The sequence below is a fragment of the Trichomycterus rosablanca genome, chromosome 25 (genome assembly GCF_030014385.1).
Source record: "Trichomycterus rosablanca isolate fTriRos1 chromosome 25, fTriRos1.hap1, whole genome shotgun sequence".
NCBI classification, from domain to species: domain Eukaryota; kingdom Metazoa; phylum Chordata; class Actinopteri; order Siluriformes; family Trichomycteridae; genus Trichomycterus; species Trichomycterus rosablanca.
This window is the reverse complement of record NC_086012.1, coordinates 4,554,497-4,573,957: the sequence shown is the minus strand read 5'-3', so window position 1 is coordinate 4,573,957 and position 19,461 is coordinate 4,554,497. Positions and strand designations below refer to the sequence as shown.

At 40.2% G+C, this 19,461-nt stretch overlaps 1 protein-coding gene and 1 long non-coding RNA gene across 2 annotated transcripts; one reads left to right on the top strand and one right to left on the bottom strand.

The window, feature by feature from the left end:
* Positions 1–7,200: 7,200 nt before the first annotated feature.
* Positions 7,201–13,332, bottom strand: LOC134302346 (uncharacterized). The gene is made up of 3 exons (XR_010007519.1): positions 13,247–13,332; positions 8,160–8,186; positions 7,201–7,381 (listed from the first exon to the last, which is right to left on the bottom strand). It is a non-coding gene; the product is annotated as an uncharacterized LOC134302346 (long non-coding RNA).
* LOC134302344 (cytochrome P450 2C31-like) lies at positions 7,352–17,986 on the top strand. Its single transcript, XM_062987418.1, has 9 exons — positions 7,352–7,589; positions 7,682–7,844; positions 8,055–8,204; positions 9,315–9,475; positions 12,005–12,181; positions 12,686–12,827; positions 13,027–13,214; positions 15,688–15,829; positions 16,016–17,986. The coding sequence occupies exons 1-9, from the start codon at positions 7,422–7,424 to the stop codon at positions 16,195–16,197; spliced, it is 1,473 nt and encodes a 490-aa protein (XP_062843488.1). The 5' UTR covers positions 7,352–7,421; the 3' UTR covers positions 16,198–17,986.
* Positions 17,987–19,461: the final 1,475 nt, after the last annotated feature.

Sequence of the window (19,461 nt, the reverse complement as noted above, 5' to 3'; positions counted from 1 at the left end):
TGGTAGGGCTGGTTTCTCATCAAAATGCACTTACTCCTGCAGACTAAGACATATATAAATAGAAATATATACACACACAGACCTACTATGGTTTGCATAAATATAGATTCCTTTTTTTCTTCTTCATAATTGTTACTTTTAAATTATTATATTTATAATATTGTACGCTCCACAAATTATTGTTACTTTTTTTTATTTTGTTACTGTTTATTATTATTATTATAATAATAATAATAATAATTATTATTATTATTATTCTTATTATTATTAATGTTAATATATAATAATAATGATAATATTGTTGTTTTTGTTCTCATTATTATTATTATCATTATTATCTTTATTATTATTATTATCATTATTTTTAACTTTATTATTATTATTATTATTATTATTTCTATCATCATTTTTGTTATCTTTATTATTATTATCATTACTGTTATCTTTATTATAGTTATCTTTATTATAATTATCTTTATTATCATTATTATTACCTTTATTATTATTATTATTATCTTTATTATTATTATTATTATTATTATTATCATTATCATTATCATTATCATTATTATTATTATTATTATCTTTATTATCTTTATTATTATTATTATCATCATCATTATTATTATTTTTATTATCATTATTATCATTATTATTATTATTATTATTATTATTATTATTATTATTATTATTGTCTTTATTTCTTTAGCTTATTATATTATGAATTGTTTATTATATCTCTATTACATGGCAGTATATGCTAGCTACATTCCCATAATAACACAGGTTGAATTTTATTTACATTTATTTAATGTTTATTTTCTTTTTTAATATTTGAACAGTACTTGCTGGTTTTCAGTAAATAGAGACCGACTAAATAATTTATCCTGTTATATAAAATAACATTTTTTTAAAGTAATTGATGAAGAATTCCAGATCATTCCAAAGCTGTTACAAATATTTTTTGGATTGTTTTGTTCATTTAGAACATTTGTGAGCTATAAGTACACATTTGGGGTCAGGAAGGCCCTGCAGAATTCTCTGAGATTAATCCACCTGCCTGGGATCTCGGTAATCTCTCTAAAAAAAAAAAATAGAAGAGCACAATGAGCTGGTGACATTGCTCACTATAAGCTGTTAACATTGCTCACTATGGCTTTTGTGTCAATTAGAGCTTCATGCTTGCATTTAATTTCTAAATACACACCAAGCAAGTAAAACACTCACAAATTATTATTTTTCATCTTCTTCCTTTTAACAGGAGGCTTCATGTTCAAGCAGTGGAAGGAGAAGTACGTCGTCCTGACCGTGGAAGGCAGTCTGATGGTGTGTAAGGATGCCGATTCCCCTCCAGAGCAGGTGGTGGCGCTACAGAAGAACTGCAAGTCCATTGTGGAGGGCATGGAGATTTTAGACCTGCCCCGTCTACCCCCAGGGGGACGCAGGGACTGCTGCTTTGCCCTCATCTTTCCCCAGGACAAGTTTTTATTGCTGCTCTCAGACGACCCCGATGACTGCAGGTCAGTCTGAGAAAATGAATGTATTTGGATTATTGATGTTTTCAGTGCCATTTAGTCTTAGACCACTTACAAACCTCCATTCACCCATTTTTGGCTCTCAATCTACTAATTTCCCCTTAACTACTGTAATTTCAGTGCCACCTGCACCACCCTTATTCTGGAAGGGGAGTGACACAGAGCTGTATCATGTACAGGGGGTCACTCCCCTCCCCATATGAGCTAAATTATGTGGACACCACTCCTAATTATTAATTATTGAGGTCAGGTGTTTCAGCCAGATCTTTTCAGATATGGTTTGGTGACCAAAACAGAACCTTAACATCAACCCCATTGACCACCATTGAGATGAACTGGAACAAAGACTGTGAGCAAGGCCTGTTCATCCAAAATTAGTACCTGACATCACAAATTGTCTTTGTACTGAATGGGTGCCATATGAAAACAATGCAGGCTGTTATAGATATTGTGAAGTGGGGGCTTGACTTTATAGTAATGCACATGGTTTTGGACCAGGACGTCAACAAGCACAATGCTCAGGTGTCCACATACTTTAGACCATATAGTATAAAATAAGATAATTTACTCATAATATAAAATGTATTGTTTATATTTTGATTTTTCTACAGTCAGTGGCTGAAGCTGTTAAGGAAGGTTAAAGAGGTAAGTCCTTATTTGTATTTTTATTCATTCCCCCCCCCCCCCCCCCCCCTCTCCATTTTTAGACATTAAATTATCATGTCTGTGCAGACACCTGACTGGCCGATAGCACCTCTGAGATTCCCACCCCGATCCCTAATCTCAGTGCTGGTGGACTACTGTAATTTCACCACTGTGCCATCGAGCACTGACGACTCCCAATTCTTTGGAATGGGATGTTAAACAAGCTGAAACAGATGTCCACATACTTTTGGTCATACAGTTTGCATACTTTAGTGGATAAAATTATGCACTTGATAAAGATGCTCTTAAAATTTCTCTTTTTTAAGGGCGTGTCATCACCACTGACTCTGAAGCGGCAGCAAAGCATCGTCCCGTGCATCACAGACAGGGGTTCGAGGCCTGACACCCCCGTGGAGAAAGAACCTTCATCCCCCAGCTTCAGTGACAAAAACATCAATTCCCCACAAAGCTCGTCCAGACAGAGCTCTTTCAGGAGCGCAGGTATGTCTCAAAGCATTGTCAACTTCAAGTGCACTCGGGTTAGCACATACCTCCTTCTACACGTGAAGCCATCAACCACATCTTTTCACCTGCTGTGGCCAGCTGTGGATTCTAACTCTCGCTGGTACCTTAACCAGACAGCAGGAGTCACTGTTGCAGCCTTTCCTCGCTCAGACACGCCCAATTGTGTCTATGGCGCACCCAGCCAGGCTGGTAGCATTGAGGAACATGAGGCTTTGTTGATTAGTATTAACCAAAGGTACAATTGAACCTTGACCACTCCAGCAAATGCCCCAGAGCATAACAGCAACTGGACTTAATAGACAACCCTAATGTAGACTTCAAGAATTTAGCCCTGGTTTATTTTGTACACCACACATAACCTACTGTAACGTTGTAATGTTCTCCAGATTCCATCATGTTGGCCAGACCTTGGGAACCTATATGCAGTGGAGCCAGTTCAGGGAGTCGTTGCCCAACAGAGGGTTAAAGGACATCCAAGACAGCTTACTTGATTGCCTTGATTATGCTTACTTAGTCTACCTTATAGAGAGTTATTGACTTATGTCCTCCCACTGAACTACTTGGAACAAGACGGCACCAGTCCCCTGTCCAGTGAAGTATTGGGCCCCCAAAAAGAGATGCCTTTTCTTTTGCATAGACCTTCTTGGCACTGCTTTGTCCACTGGACCGGATCTCAGTTGGGCTGTCAAGGTCTGAATAGTTGGGTACGATCCTATGGTAGTACCCGACCCAGACCTAGGAACTGTCTCTGTATTAACCGTAATGCACGGATAGGCTGAAAATGCAGCTGTTCTGTCAATTTGGAGGCATCCCTGCCCATGACTTCGGCGGACGCCCAACATTCTACCGTACCTCAAGTCTAGTCAAGTCAAAATATATTTATAATGGACATTGTCTCAAAGCAACTTTACAGAATCCAGGACCAACAGACCAAAAACCCCTACTGAGCAAGCTGAGGGCGACAGTGGTGAGGAAAAACTCCCTCAAAATACAGGAAGAAACCTTGAGAGGAACCAGACTCAGCAGGATCCTCTTTGAGTGAATACTTAAATGATTGCCAGGTTCCCATTCCATCTAGCAGGAGCAGCATTGTTGGCACTGCAGTCTCGACTTGTAGTCTTTAACGTCAAGAGGGTGAACAGGTTTCCATCAGAACCACATCAGGGTAAAACAACAGAAGATGTACAGTAGTTACAATGTTCAGTTGAACTTGCATCAATGCTGAACTTGCATTGAGGCCAGCCCATCTCAAAGACTTCAAGACCTCCCGTACGTTACATATGCCGTGTTGTGTTCAGGCAAAAAAACATGGTGGGGTGGGTACCACTACACCTGGAGGAGTGGCCTTTTTGGTGGTTATAGTATCATGACACACATCCTGATAAATCAAGTAGATGTAGCTTATATGATGTTTATTTATCTTCATACATATACTGCTTTTCCAGGCAGCCTTCGTCAGCGGCAAGGTCGCAACCCTTCAGGAATCCTGTCCCAGCACTCCAACGACTGCCTGCGCCACGGTAACAGCAGCGATGCCCGTGCCGTCCGGGCTGTCTGCTTACTGATGGGTGGAGCCGCCGCCTCCTCGGCGCTGGGTTACCTCAGCTCCTGCTCGGGCTCCTCCAGCACGGCTGCCCGGGCCCCGGAGATGACCCACTCGGCGGGTTTCTCTGAGCTGGGAGGAGGAGCTTCGTACCACGGCTGCAGCGAAGCGGTCGACTCGCCTCATTTTAACAGCTTTGATTTCGAGGGCGACTCAGACTTCGATGCTTTCGACTGTGTAGGGTTTACTTTCTGAAAAGTACTGATGGACATTCGTTCTTGTGGAGCGTTTAGATCAGTGGTATATATATATATATATATATATATATATACTGTACATATATATGAAGAAACTTCTGCGTGTTATAAATGTCCAAAACAATGTGACACCAGTTATGATGTCATAATGTGTGTTATTGTGATGTTTATTTAAAAAAGCGCATCTAATTACCCAATTGCATTGTTTCCTCTCCACTGATGCCGATCCCCGCTCTGATTGAGAAGAGCGAGACTGACACACCCCTCATCCGACGTGTGCAGCAGCCGACTGCATTTTTTCACCTGCACAAGGCGAGTTCATATGCGGATCGGCTTTGTGTACGGAGAGCCACACCCTGATGAATGCATTATTCCTAGACTCTGTGCAGGCGCCATCAATCAGCCAGCAGAGGTTGTAATTGCATCAGTTATGAGAGTCTATATCCGGCTCCCATCCTGTGTAAACAACAGCCAATTGTTGTTCATGTAGGCGCCCAGCCCAGCCGGCAAGTTGCTTGTACTGCCTGAGTCACTTTTACTGTGTCATATCAAACAGTTCGTCTCATTGGAGGCGCTTTAAAAATGTCAGCGGCAAACCGGGACACTGGGACTGCACTGCCGCACTCCGTAGGAAACAACGGCACAGTCTGCGCAAAAGCGGTTTTGCCGCTTCTCATGTGAATTCACCCTTAAGGTACTGGGCTAGCTAGCAATGAGAAGGTTTCCAGTAAAAGCCCCACCACCGCCAAGTTGGCACTGCCAGGTCCCAGTATTCAGCATTCAGTCACTATTGTAAGTTGGTTTGGACTGGTTTGTGCCTCCTTACCTACATGTCATAAATGTGTTTGTTTTGGTCTAAAGGTCTGTGCTTGTAGACTAGGGTTATTAATCCTGGATCTTTTACCCACATAGTGCAGTACGACTGATAAGTGTTTGTTTTGACCGCACATATGCTTATCTACCTGGCTCTGTAGATAAATAAATGTGTGTCATACACCAGTGCGGGGCTTTATTGTGGTGACTGTGCATTTTTTATATAACATACCTACTGAATTCTTCTCTTTTGTCATATTTCCACATTCAGATTGTGTCTTTCTTATTGTTTTTTATTTGTGTGTGTGTGTAGTCAGTACACAAGCCATAAAAGTGAAGTAAAATAAAAGCTTATGTCAAAGTGACTAGTCTGTTTTACTGTAGATTTTTCTATCTGGTTGTTTGATTATACAGGAGAATCACATGTTCATAGTGCATGCCAACGTTTGATTAGCCAAACATTTTGGGAGGGGGAGAGAATCTTTTTTTTTTTTACATTTCAGAATAATCAGTATAAATTTAATCATGTTGAGATAGTGGAAGAAGAGCAGCACTGTGGCAGCACAGTATCTGTCTGCAACACTTTAAGACACATTGGCACACACACACACACACACATCTGATGGAGCTATACAGTGATGGTGTGTTTTTTGTTATGTACACCTGTTTTGCACTACCTCGTTATTCCTTAAGAATATAATCTGACATTGTTTATAGTTCTACTGGGTTGATTGATGGGTTTACCTACTTAAAACTTCTTGATTAGTGAGTTACACAAGTCGTTAATCAACATTGTGTCATTTAGTAAGGCTTGTTGTGTTTAATCAGGGACCAGGGACTAAAAAGTATTATTATTATTATTATCATTATTATTATTAATATTATGCATTGAAGGGTATGATATTAGTACTATTAATAGTATTATTATTATTTTTATTAATAGTATGCATTGGTGGGTAAGACATTATTATTATTATTAATATTTCTATTATTATTGTGCATTGGTGGTTAAGACATTATTATAATTAATATTATTATTATTATTATTATTATTTTGCATTGCTGGGCAAGGTATTATTCTTATTATTATTAATATTATTAATATTATTATTATTATGCATTTGTGAGTAAGATATTATTATTATTATTATTAGTAGTAGTAGTAGTAGTATTATCAATATTATGCATTGGTGGGTAAGATATTACTATTATTATTATTATGATTTATTATTATTATTTTTTATGCATTGGTGGATAAGGTATTATTATTATTATTATTATTATTATGCATTGGTAGGTAAGGTGTTATAATTATTATTATTATTATTATTATGCATTGGTGGGTATGGTGTTATTATTATTTATTTTAAATTTTTTATGCATTGGTGGATAAGGTATTATTATTATTATTATTATTATTATTTTGCATTGATGGGTAAGACATTATTATTATTATTATTATTATTATTATTATTATGCATTGGTGGGTATGGTTCTATTATTATTTTTATTATGCATTGGTAGGTAAGGTGTTATTATTATGCATTGATGGGTAAGACATTATTATTGTTATTATTATTATTATGCATTGATGGGTATGGTTCTATTATTATTATTATGCATTATTTAGGTGATGGTTTGAATCATTTGCTATGGCTTATCTAGTCAGATCTAAACCCAAATGAAAAATTTTGGCTCTTCACCACCATCAACAAACAAACAAACTAAAGGACGATCTTTTACTGACGACCTTACTGAAAAAACTTGTTGATTAATCCCATTAATTTGTGTCATGAATGACCCTTTATGACAAGTTTATAAAGCTGACTGCAGATTGTGCCACTGATTACGTTAAAAATGTTTCTCACTATTAAATCCTGTCCAAATGCTTAGTGAAATACTTCACTCACAGTTTATTTGTGTACTTTAGATAGTCACAGGTTCACCTCTGTTCCATTTGTGATTGAACAACCCCTCCTTGTTTAGCTCCCTCCCATGTGCTTTTATAAACCCCAGCAAGACAGGAAAATGTTGGCAGATGCAAACAGCTGCAGCCTGACGATCTGTAAAGGAAATTAAGTTAAGAACAAACAAAAAAAAATCATGGATTTCATTGGCACTCTTCTTTTAGTGAGCTTAGTCATGATTCTGTTAATGTTAATCAGGTGGAAGGATACAGGCTATAAGCTTCCTCCAGGACCCCCCGCTTTACCTTTAATTGGCAATATTCTTACCCTGGACAGCCGGGCACCTTTTAAAACGTTCGTGAAGGTAAGGTAGAAACTGTGTGAATTTGTGAAGGTAATATATCTGGTACTTTTATTTAATGGTTTTGATAAGCAGTATTTCTTCTTCTTTAACAGTTGAGTAAGACTTACGGGCCTGTTATGACGGTGTACTTGGGAACCCAGAGAGCGCTGGTTTTGGTGGGCTATGACGCAGTGAAGGAAGCACTGATTGACAATGCGGATGATTTCGTGGGCAGAGCTCCTGTTCCATTTGTTCAAAAAGTTGTGAAAGGATGCGGTAAGACATGTCGCAGTTACAGTCCAAACTTCACCAATAATAATACATATATAAATATAATGATAATTATATTATATAATTTGGGTTTTATGAGTCTTGACCAGCCCTGTTTGTTCCCACTCCCAAACGACAAGGGCTACCCCAACACAAATCAGGTTTACTCCACATAATTCTTTGGGTCAAATGTGTAACAAATTCTTCACCTCTTAGGAATTACTATCAGTAACGGAGAACGTTGGCGGCAGCTCAGACGGTTCACGCTCACCACGCTGCGAGATTTTGGAATGGGGCGCAAGAGGATGGAAGAGTGGATACAGGAAGAGAGCAGACACCTGCTGGATGCTGTCAGAGAAAAACAAAGTGAGAAGCTTAAATAATAGCTACCTAAGCCTGTGCAAATTGCAGTTGGTTTCATAGTTTGTTCGGACGATTTTACCAAAGGAATCATGAAATTAAAGTATTACTGAAAGTTCCCAGGGACGCAAATCAAGCAGCACCTGAGAAGAAAAAGCTAGTACCAAAAGCATATACAATGGGCATCAGAACTGGACCAGTGGTAGAAGATGGCCTGGTCTGAGGAATCATGGATGGCTGGGTATGTGTGCACTTACCTAGGGAAGAAGGCAATACGTCAGAGGCAGCATGATGCTCTGGGCCATGTTCTGCTGGTAATACTTGGATGCTTAAACTGGGTTGCAGACCAGGTCTACCCCCTCCATTATTCCCTAATGATAGTGGATACTTTCAGCAGGCTCTTCCATACTGCAACCCTGGTTCAGGAATGGTTTGGGAAACATGACGAAGAGGTCTAGGTGTTGACTTGGTTTCTAAATTCCCCAGTTCCAACTTGGCATCTGTAGGATGTGCTGGACAAACAAGTCTGATCCGTGAAGCCCCACCTCATAGGACTTGATGGACCTGCTTCTAACATCATGGAACCTTCAGAGTTCTTGTGTAGTCCATGGCTCAATAGGGTTGAGCTGTTTTGGGTCCATCAGAGGAACCTTTGCAACATGAGACTTTGCCAAAAGGGCGGCACGGTGGCTTAGTGGGTAGCACTGTCGCCTCACAGCGAGAAGGTCCTGGGTTCACCCAGGTGAGGCAGTCCGGGTCCTTTCTGTGTGGAGTTTGCATGTTCTCCCCGTGTCTGCATGTGTTTACTCCGGGTGCTCCGGTTTCCTCCCACAGTCCAAAGACATGCAAGTGAGGTGAATTGAAGATACTAAATTGTCCAAGACTGTGCTTGATATTAACTTGTGAACTGATAAACCTTGTGTAATGAATAACTACCGTTCCTGTCATGAATGTAACCAAAAGTGTAAAAACATGACGTTAAAATCCTAATAAACTAACTTTGCCAAACATTAAGGCCTAAATACTTGACGTAGATGCTTCTTCACATTCAACAAGCTCTTAAAGAGCTTCAGTGACATGAACAACTAAAACCTTTCACATGTTTACGTCCCTTAGCTGTTCCATTCGACCCCAAGTTCTGCATGGGAAGAGCTGTGGGCAATGTGATCTGTGCGCTGGTGTTTGGACAGCGCTTCAGTTATGAAGATGGCGACTTTCTCCGTCTGCTCCATATAATTGCTGGAATTCTGCGTTTTGGCAGCAGTAAATGGGGACAGGTAAGAGATGCTGACGATGGTGGCTGGGTGGCGCAGTGGTTCATCTACCTGGCCGGGCGTCCATCCATCACTCAATCTGATGGTGTTGTGATCTAACAAATCGAAGCACATTGAGGAATTGAGAGTATACTGATCAGCCATAACATTAAAACCACCCCCTTTTTTCTACACTCACTGTCCATTTCATCAGTTCCACTTTGTAGTTCTACAATTACTGACTGTAGTCCATCTATTTCTCTACATCCTTTTTTAACCTGCTTTCACCCTGTTCTTCAATGGTCAGGACCCCCACAGGACCACCACAGAGCAGGTGTTATTTAGGTGGTGGATCATTCTCAGCACTGCAATGACACTGACATGGTGGTGGTGTGTTAGTGTGTGTTGTGCTGGTATGAGTGGATCAGACGTCATCTTCTAGACCTTCATCAGTGGTCACAGGGCGCTGCCCACGGGTGCTGTTGGCTGGATATTTTTGGTTGGTGGACTATTCTTAGTCCAGCAGTGACAGTGAGGTGTTTAAAAACTTATCCACTCATACCAGCACAACACACACTAACACACCACCACCATGTCAGTGTCACTGCAGTGCTGAGAATTATCGACCACCCAAATAATACCTGCTCTGTAGTGGTCCTGGGAGAGTCCTGACCATCGAGGAACAGCATGAAAGGGGGCTAACAAAGCATGCAGAGAAACAGATGGACTAAAGTCAGTAATTGTAGAACTACAAAGTGCTTCTATATGGTCAGTGGAGCTGATAAAATGGACAGTGCGTGTAGAAACAAGGAGGTGGTATTAATGTTATGGCTGATCAGTGTATATACAGTGTATCACAAAAGTGAGTACACCCCTCACATTTCTGCAGATATTTAAGTATATCTTTTCATGGGACAACACTGACAAAATGACACTTTGACACAATGAAAAGTAGTCTGTGTGCAGCTTATATAACAGTGTAAATTTATTCTTCCCTCAAAATAACTCAATATACAGCCATTAATGTCTAAACCACCGGCAACAAAAGTGAGTACACCCCTTAGTGAAAGTTCCTGAAGTGTCAATATTTTGTGTGGCCACCATTATTTCCCAGAACTGCCTTAACTCTCCTGGGCATGGAGTTTACCAGAGCTTCACAGGTTGCCACTGGAATGCTTTTCCACTCCTCCATGATGACATCACGGAGCTGGCGGATATTCGAGACTTTGCGCTCCTCCACCTTCCGCTTGAGGATGCCCCAAAGATGTTCTATTGGGTTTAGGTCTGGAGACATGCTTGGCCAGTCCATCACCTTTACCCTCAGCCTCTTCAATAAAGCAGTGGTCGTCTTAGAGGTGTGTTTGGGGTCATTATCATGCTGGAACACTGCCCTGCGACCCAGTTTCCGGAGGGAGGGGATCATGCTCTGCTTCAGTATTTCACAGTGCATATTGGAGTTCATGTGTCCCTCAATGAAATGTAACTCCCCAACACCTGCTGCACTCATGCAGCCCCAGACCATGGCATTCCCACCACCATGCTTGACTGTAGGCATGACACACTTATCTTTGTACTCCTCACCTGATTGCCGCCACACATGCTTGAGACCATCTGAACCAAACAAATTAATCTTGGTCTCATCAGACCATAGGACATGGTTCCAGTAATCCAACTGTTTGCGGGCTTTCTTGTGTAGAGACTTCAGAAGAGGCTTCCTTCTGGGGTGACAGCCATGCAGACCAATTTGATGTAGTGTGCGGCGTATGGTCTAAGCACTGACAGGCTGACCTCCCACCTTTTCAATCTCTGCAGCAATGCTGACAGCACTCCTGCGCCTATCTTTCAAAGACAGCAGTTGGATGTGACGCTGAGCACGTGCACTCAGCTTCTTTGGACGACCAACGCGAGGTCTGTTCTGAGTGGACCCTGCTCTTTTAAAATGCTGGATGATCTTGGCCACTGTGCTGCAGCTCAGTTTCAGGGTGTTGGCAATCTTCTTGTAGCCTTGGCCATCTTCATGTAGCGCAACAATTCGTCTTTTAAGATCCTCAGAGAGTTCTTTGCCATGAGGTGCCATGTTGGAACTTTCAGTGACCAGTATGAGAGAGTGTGAGAGCTGTACTACTAAATTGAACACACCTGCTCCCTATGCACACCTGAGACCTAGTAACACTAACAAATCACATGACATTTTGGAGGGAAAATGACAAGCAGTGCTCAATTTGGACATTTAGGGGTGTAGTCTCTTAGGGGTGTACTCACTTTTGTTGCCGGTGGTTTAGACATTAATGGCTGTATTTTGAGTTATTTTGAGGGAAGAATAAATTTACACTGTTATATAAGCTGCACACAGACTACTTTTCATTGTGTCAAAGTGTCATTTTGTCAGTGTTGTCCCATGAAAAGATATACTTAAATATCTGCAGAAATGTGAGGGGTGTACTCACTTTTGTGATACACTGTATATATAAATCTATACAAAGATAGACTACAGTTATTTTGATGGATTGGAGTAGCTATGTTTACATTTTGTTCTCTCCTTTAATTTTCCAGCTGTATAACATCTTCCCCTGGCTGATGGAGCACCTCATGACCAAGCATGTCCAAGTTCTAAATGAAGCTGAGGAACTAAAATCCTTTAGTAAACAAAAAATACAAAAACACAAGGAGAGTTTGGACCCTGACAACCCTCGAGACTTCATCGACTGCTTCCTCAACCGACTCAACCAGGTAGACCTGATGTCAAATTTAAGTTTAGTGTCCAACAAAGCTTACATGCCAGTGTACAGTTAGATTACTGTAACTCTTTGTGTGTGGGTATAGACAGATCGTCCCTTTGTCGGTTGCCAGTCCAGTCTTCTCTCATTGGCTTCCAGTGAAGTTTAGGATTGATTTTAAGGTATTATTGCTGTTTTTTAAGACATTGCAGAACTTTTGCAAAGCCTCAAGGTCTGGTAACCTACTGCTTTTGGAAACATCAAGGACTAAGCTCAAGAGCAGAGGCGATCAAGCTTTTGAAGTAGCTGATACAATGTTATGAACTTGGACTGCACACTTGGCATCACTTGGTGTTTTAAGTCACATCTTTTTACTTTGGCATTTAACACTGGTTGAGGGGTTTAGATGTTCCACCATCAAATCCATAACATGAATGACCCCTATATTACAGTGTATGTGTTATTTCTTGACTTCAGCTGTATTGTGGTCACCACAGACTACTTTTTTCCCCAACAGGAGAAGGACAATCCCAATACTGAGTTTCACTATGACAACATGGTCGCCACTGTCCTTAATTTATTCCTGGCTGGGACTGAGACCACCAGCACCACTATCGTTTATGCTCTACTGTTACTAATTAAGCACCCTGAAATACAAGGTAAGACCAGTAAAAAGCAGATCTGGGTAATAAAGATGGATAGATGGATGGGTTGGATGGATGGATGGATGGATGGATGGATAGAGAAACAGAGCTATGAATAATATATTCCACCATTCTATAATGTTGTAACATTGGTGGTTACACCAGGGGTCTCAGGGTGCACCATTACCAATCCCTGCTCATTTTCCCTCTTTAGAAGAGATGCAGAAAGAGATTGATAGTGTGATTGGAAGAGAAAGAAGCCCTTCAATGGAGGACAGGAAGTCCCTCCCCTTCACAGATGCAGTGATCCATGAGGTGCAGCGTTATTTGGATCTTGTGCCTCTTAACGTTCCCCATTTCGCCACACATGACATCACATTCAGAGGCTACACAATTCCTAAGGTAACATGAAAAGGATTTTGTCACTCACTTACCTGTCAATGTAGTCATATCCAATTCCCTAACTGTAACTGTCTCTGCCTCTCTGACACACTTGCGATTGCTAACTTCCAGAGATGGAGTCTCAGGAGCAGTATGACGTACCACCTGTGAAATAAACCATCCATCATACAGGCACTTCGGCTAGCCGATTGTGTCTGTCTAGGTGCCCGACCGGTCAATAACACAGCTGAGATTTGAATGCCCATAAGCTTACTTCATGTACTTTATGTCAAATATTTTTTAGACAGTGGTAGCCTAGTGGGTAGCTTTGGGCTATCAATTGAAAGGTTGAGAGTTTGAATCCAGGCTCTGCCCTTGAGCAAGGCCCTTAACCCTGTCTGCCATACAGTGGCTGACCCTGCGCTCTAAACCCCCCAACACCTTCGGAATGAACTTGGACGTTGATTGCAAATGGGCACTAATTCCTCAAAACACACTCTGAAATGTAGTGGAAGCAAATGTATAGCAGAAAATGGGGACCAAGTACATATGAACGCACATGGTTTTGGAATGGAATGTCCAACACGCTCATGGTCAGGTGTCATATATTGTACAGTGTATCACAAAAGTGAGTACACCCCTCACATTTCTGCAAATATTTTATTATATCTTTTCATGGGACAACACTATAGACATGAAACTTGGATATAACTTAGAGTAGTCAGTGTACAACTTGTATAGCAGTGTAGATTTACTGTCTTCTGAAAATAACTCAACACACAGCCATTAATGTCTAAATAGCTGGCAACATAAGTGAGTACACCCCACAGTGAACATGTCCAAATTGTGCCCAAAGTGTCAATATTTTGTGTGACCACCATTATTATCCAGCACTGCCTTAACCCTCCTGGGCATGGAATTCACCAGAGCTGCACAGGTTGCTACTGGAATCCTCTTCCACTCCTCCATGATGACATCACGGAGCTGGTGGATGTTAGACACCTTGAACTCCTCCACCTTCCACTTGAGGATGCGCCACAGGTGCTCAATTGGGTTTAGTCCATCACCTTTACCTTCAGCTTCCTCAGCAAGGCAGTTGTCATCTTGGAGGTTGTGTTTGGGGTCGTTATCCTGTTGGAAAACTGCCATGAGGCCCAGTTTTCGAAGGGAGGGGATCATGCTCTGTTTCAGAATGTCACAGTACATGTTGGAATTCATGTTTCCCTCAATGAACTGCAGCTCCCCAGTGCCAGCAACACTCATGCAGCCCAAGACCATGATGCTACCACCACCATGCTTGACTGTAGGCAAGATACAGTTGTCTTGGTACTTCTCACCAGGGCGCCGCCACACATGCTGGACACCATCTGAGCCAAACAAGTTTATCTTGGTCTCGTCAGACCACAGGGCATTCCAGTAATCCATGTTCTTGGACTGCTTGTCTTCAGCAAACTGTTTGCGGGCTTTCTTGTGCGTCAGCTTCCTTCTGGGATGACGACCATGCAGACCGAGTTGATGCAGTGTGCGGCGTATGGTCTGAGCACTGACAGGCTGACCTCCCACGTCTTCAACCTCTGCAGCAATGCTGGCAGCACTCATGTGTCTATTTTTTAAAGCCAACCTCTGGATATGACGCCGAACACGTGGACTCAACTTCTTTGGTCGACCCTGGCGAAGCCTGTTCCGAGTGGAACCTGTCCTGGAAAACCGCTGTATGACCTTGGCCACCATGCTGTAGCTCAGTTTCAGGGTGTTAGCAATCTTCTTATAGCCCAGGCCATCTTTGTGGAGAGCAACAATTCTATTTCTCACATCCTCAGAGAGTTCTTTGCCATGAGGTGCCATGTTGAATATCCAGTGGCCAGTATGAGAGAATTGTACCCAAAACACCAAATTTAACAGCCCTGCTCCCCATTTACACCTGGGACCTTGACACATGACACCAGGGAGGGACAACGACACATTTGGGCACAATTTGGACATGTTCACTGTGGGGTGTACTCACTTATGTTGTCAGCTATTTAGACATTAATGGCTGTGTGTTGAGTTATTTTCAGAAGACAGTAAATCTACACTGCTATACAAGCTGTACACTGACTACTTTAAGTTATATCCAAGTTTCATGTCTATAGTGTTGTCCCATGAAAAGATATAATGAAATATTTGCAGAAATGTGAGGGGTGTACTCACTTTTGTGATACACTGTACATACCATATATAGAACACCTTTATTTGTGTATATACATATACAGGTGTTCCCAAATCGTTTGGAAGCTGGGGTCAGAGCGCAGGGTCAGCCATTGTATGGAAACCCTGGAGCCGAGAGGGTTAAGGACCTTGCTCAAGGGCCCAACAGTGGCTCTCAACCTCTTGATTGATAGCCCAAAGCTCTACCCACTTGGCTAACCTGTTGCAGAACAGATACTCTACTAGCGATCCTAGTAAATCAGGTTCTAGGTCCAGATTTGCTAAGGTTTTTAGTTCTTCTTTGCAGGACACTGTGATCTTCCCATTACTCCACTCTGTTCTGAGGGAAGATAAACACTGGGAATCACCCTGGACGTTTAACCCTAAACATTTCCTGGACGAAAACGGAAGCTTTAAGAAGAACCCTGCCTTCCTGGCCTTTTCTGCAGGTAAATCTCGTTACATGTAAAGATTACAGATACAATCACTATAAAAAGAAAAACAATGACCCACTTCCCCGCCCCCATACAGACACACTTTGCAGCTTACCCTTTGCACTGTTAAATCTGTTTTCACTGATAATCAAGCTGATATCTGTGCAAAACTCACACTGGAATCGACCTTTTTCCCATCAGGTAAACGATCCTGTGTTGGCGAATCTCTGGCTCGTATGGAGCTGTTCATGTTTATCGTGTCTCTGCTGCAGCATTTCACCTTCAGCACCCCTGGAGGACCTGACAGCTTAGACCCAACTCCTGAAATCAGCGGCTTTGCAAACCTGCCTCGCAAATACGAGCTGATTGCCACCCCGCGATGAACGAGTTCTGTTATAACAGCTTATTAACATTTACATCTCGACAGTTAGCAGTACTGGTAACATGAGCAGGTTATAATACTTAACAATCACTGATATTACAGCATAGGGCAGGTTTATGAAGTTTGATTTCTTTATCCATATTGCAGATGATTAACAGAAGCAGGTAAAATATTAACATATTCATTAGTACTTGGTTTCTTTGTCTTATCATTTGCTTTTTGTTTGTATTTTAGGAATTTCTTACAGTCTAGGCAGAAATGCAGAATGACAAATGACAAAGCCATGGCACAGATATTAAATATTGAAGATGTTCATCCAGTTTTATCCAGTATTAAGCTGGAATCGGGCTAAAAGGCATAAAACCTTCTAAAATTACTCAGAAGTTAATGCAGGGGTGTCCAGACTCTTTTGTAATAAAACAAATAAAATAAAATAGACCTACCTGATTACTAACAATTACACAACTATTTTATTTGAGTGACTAATGATCTATCCTTATCCTCTATGACAGTGTTGTGTAAAAGACCAGTTTATAATCCTAATGGTACGATTATTATACTTATTTAAAGTAAACATACCCACTTCCCTCTGAACTTAGTGAAAAAATATTAACTCTGCCATGTTTAAACAGTCCAAGCTCCTTTCTTAAACCTGCTTAATAATGGACCAAGTTTAATTTTACAGTAGTACCTTGAAACTCAACATCACTTGGTTCTGGGAGTGGCATTGAGTTTAAAGGTATTTTTTCCCATAACGATGTATGAGAAACCTGTTAATGCATTCCATGGTTCCGTAACTGCATATATTTTAGGCTAATGTAAAAAAAAATAGGGTTGTTTTTGACAATTATGCACTGAAAATAACACAAAGATAATATAAAAACACGGAAATACATTGAAAACACTTAAAATCAATGAAAAATACAAGAAAAGCTGCACCATTACTTCTTTATTGTTTCCTTATGCTTCTTAATCGTGGGGATGCTTGATCATGGAATACCATATTCCATTCAGTAATGGTGCATTCACATGAAAAGTGGCAAAATCTCTTTTGTGCTGGCTCAAACATGTTGAATTTAAGGGTACAAATTTCTCGACGAGTTTCAAGGATTTTGAGTTTAGGGGACGTTGCGTTACAAGGTACCACTGTAACTTTAAACATGGTAGTTTGGACTTCCCTGAGTTAAAGTTTCCCATGAGGAAGTTTCTTGTAGTTAAATATTGTAATTATAAACAGTGTGGGCTGATTAATAATAATGACCTGAATGACTAAAAGTCCTTAAGTCTTTTAATTCTGATGTTTTGTCCATATTTTTTTTATTTTACCTGCCTCTGTTCAAAGTGCCATGTACTTTTCTTGCTATCTCAATCAATCAACCAATCAGTCATGAAATTCAAAGCTACTTCATTTAGCTGATTTCAGCTAACCATATCAACCATATGAAATTGAATTTCCCTTATATTGAACCTTACCGTCGAAGTCTAGCAGCTACCTTTTCTCACTACCTTACATCTTGACAGAAAGCAGAATACTTAAAGTATTAGTCTAAAAATAATGACAGTGCTCTTGTAGGGATTTAGGACTCCACCAAACTACAGTGAGAGTCATTATCCCTAAAGGAAGGGAATTTGGTACAATAATAATTTTTTTTTACTTTTTGTTTCTGTTGTTTCTGCTGCTTTGCTTGATTTCTTGTGTTTATGATTGTAATGACGTCTTGTTCACCTTGTCTGTGAACCGACCATAATTTTTATATAAAGTTGAATAAATAATGTGTGTTTACATTCAACCAACTGACTCCTTTTTCTTACATTTTGGGTCAAATCTAGTCTGATCTAGTTGATTTACTGCAGATTCTAAAGTTGTCAGCATCTATTAGTAAGTGAAGATGTAAGTAAGGATGACAGGAGCAACACAGAGGTTCTCAACCTATTTCTGGCACCCCTTGATATGGGTTATAATGTTTTTATTACACTTTCAGCAAAGATGACAAAATGTATTGTGTTCTTGCTTATGGGAAATTCAATAAATCTTGATATTTTCTAATTTTGGTTAATGTTGTGGGTTTATTTCTGGTGAACTGGTGGTGGGATATTCATCACTTGGGTCTGCTTCAGTGGGAAATGCATCAACAACTGAGTCACTAATCACTAAACATTTACCTTTGCACTTTTGTGGTGGGCAAATCAAATATGTGTCAATTCACCAAGACCCAACATAGACAATAGGCTTTTTTTTTTTTACTCTCAACTAAATGCAATGGGACCCCATCTAGGCTCACTGAGGTCCCCTGGTTGAGAACCACTGTTTTAGACTATATAGAATAACATAACAAAAAAAGTGGCATCCATGGATTTCCAGTAGGCAGTGTTCCAGTCCACGTATAATTACAGGCAAAGATCTTCTACCATGTCTTATCCAAGTTTAGATTTGTTAAATGGGACATTTTTGAAAAATGTACCTTTAAAATGAACCCTCATGTACCTGATAAACATACCAATAAAGATTTTATAATAAGAACTTAGGTGTATTTAGTAAATATTAACAATATCAAATTTCATACCTACAACACAAAAAAATAAAAAAAATTTCCTTGCATTTAACAAAATGTCCCAACTTTTCTGAAAACTGGCTCTGTATGCAAAGTATACATGAACAACAATTGACTTAATTTGTTAACAGCAAGCATTTACGACACAAAGATAATTTTGGGTAAAAAGAGGTCATACAGGAACAGTTAAAAATCTTGTGGGTTAGAGAGTTCTAGTGCCTGGACCAGGTTTTGTTATCATCAACTTTGACTTTTTCCGCCCGCTGTGCCAGCTGCAATGATGCTGCAAAAATATTTGTCTGCAGAGCTGCTTGGGTTTAGCTGTCATGTATTTTAATCTGCGGCCTGTCTGCAAACGGAACCAGTGTGGTGATGTACAGGTCCATTTCCAAGTCTGCTTATCATCTTAATTCTATTTTTTATTTATTTAAATATTTCGATATTTATTTTATTCAGATTCCTGAATAAAGATTCTCATTTTAAAGAACACAAGCCAAGGTTTGGTGTTGTATTTGTATTTCCTTCCTCTGTATTTCAGTGCCATGACTTACTGCACTGCACACTTATGTTTTGCAATAAAAGAAGCACGATCAAATATTGAACTTTTTCGGCTTTTTTATGTTTGTATTCATGTCAAATACCATGGTAAAGTGTAATAGGTTTCACCAGTATTAATTCAAATAGCGCCAAAAAAATGCAATCAATATTTGTGT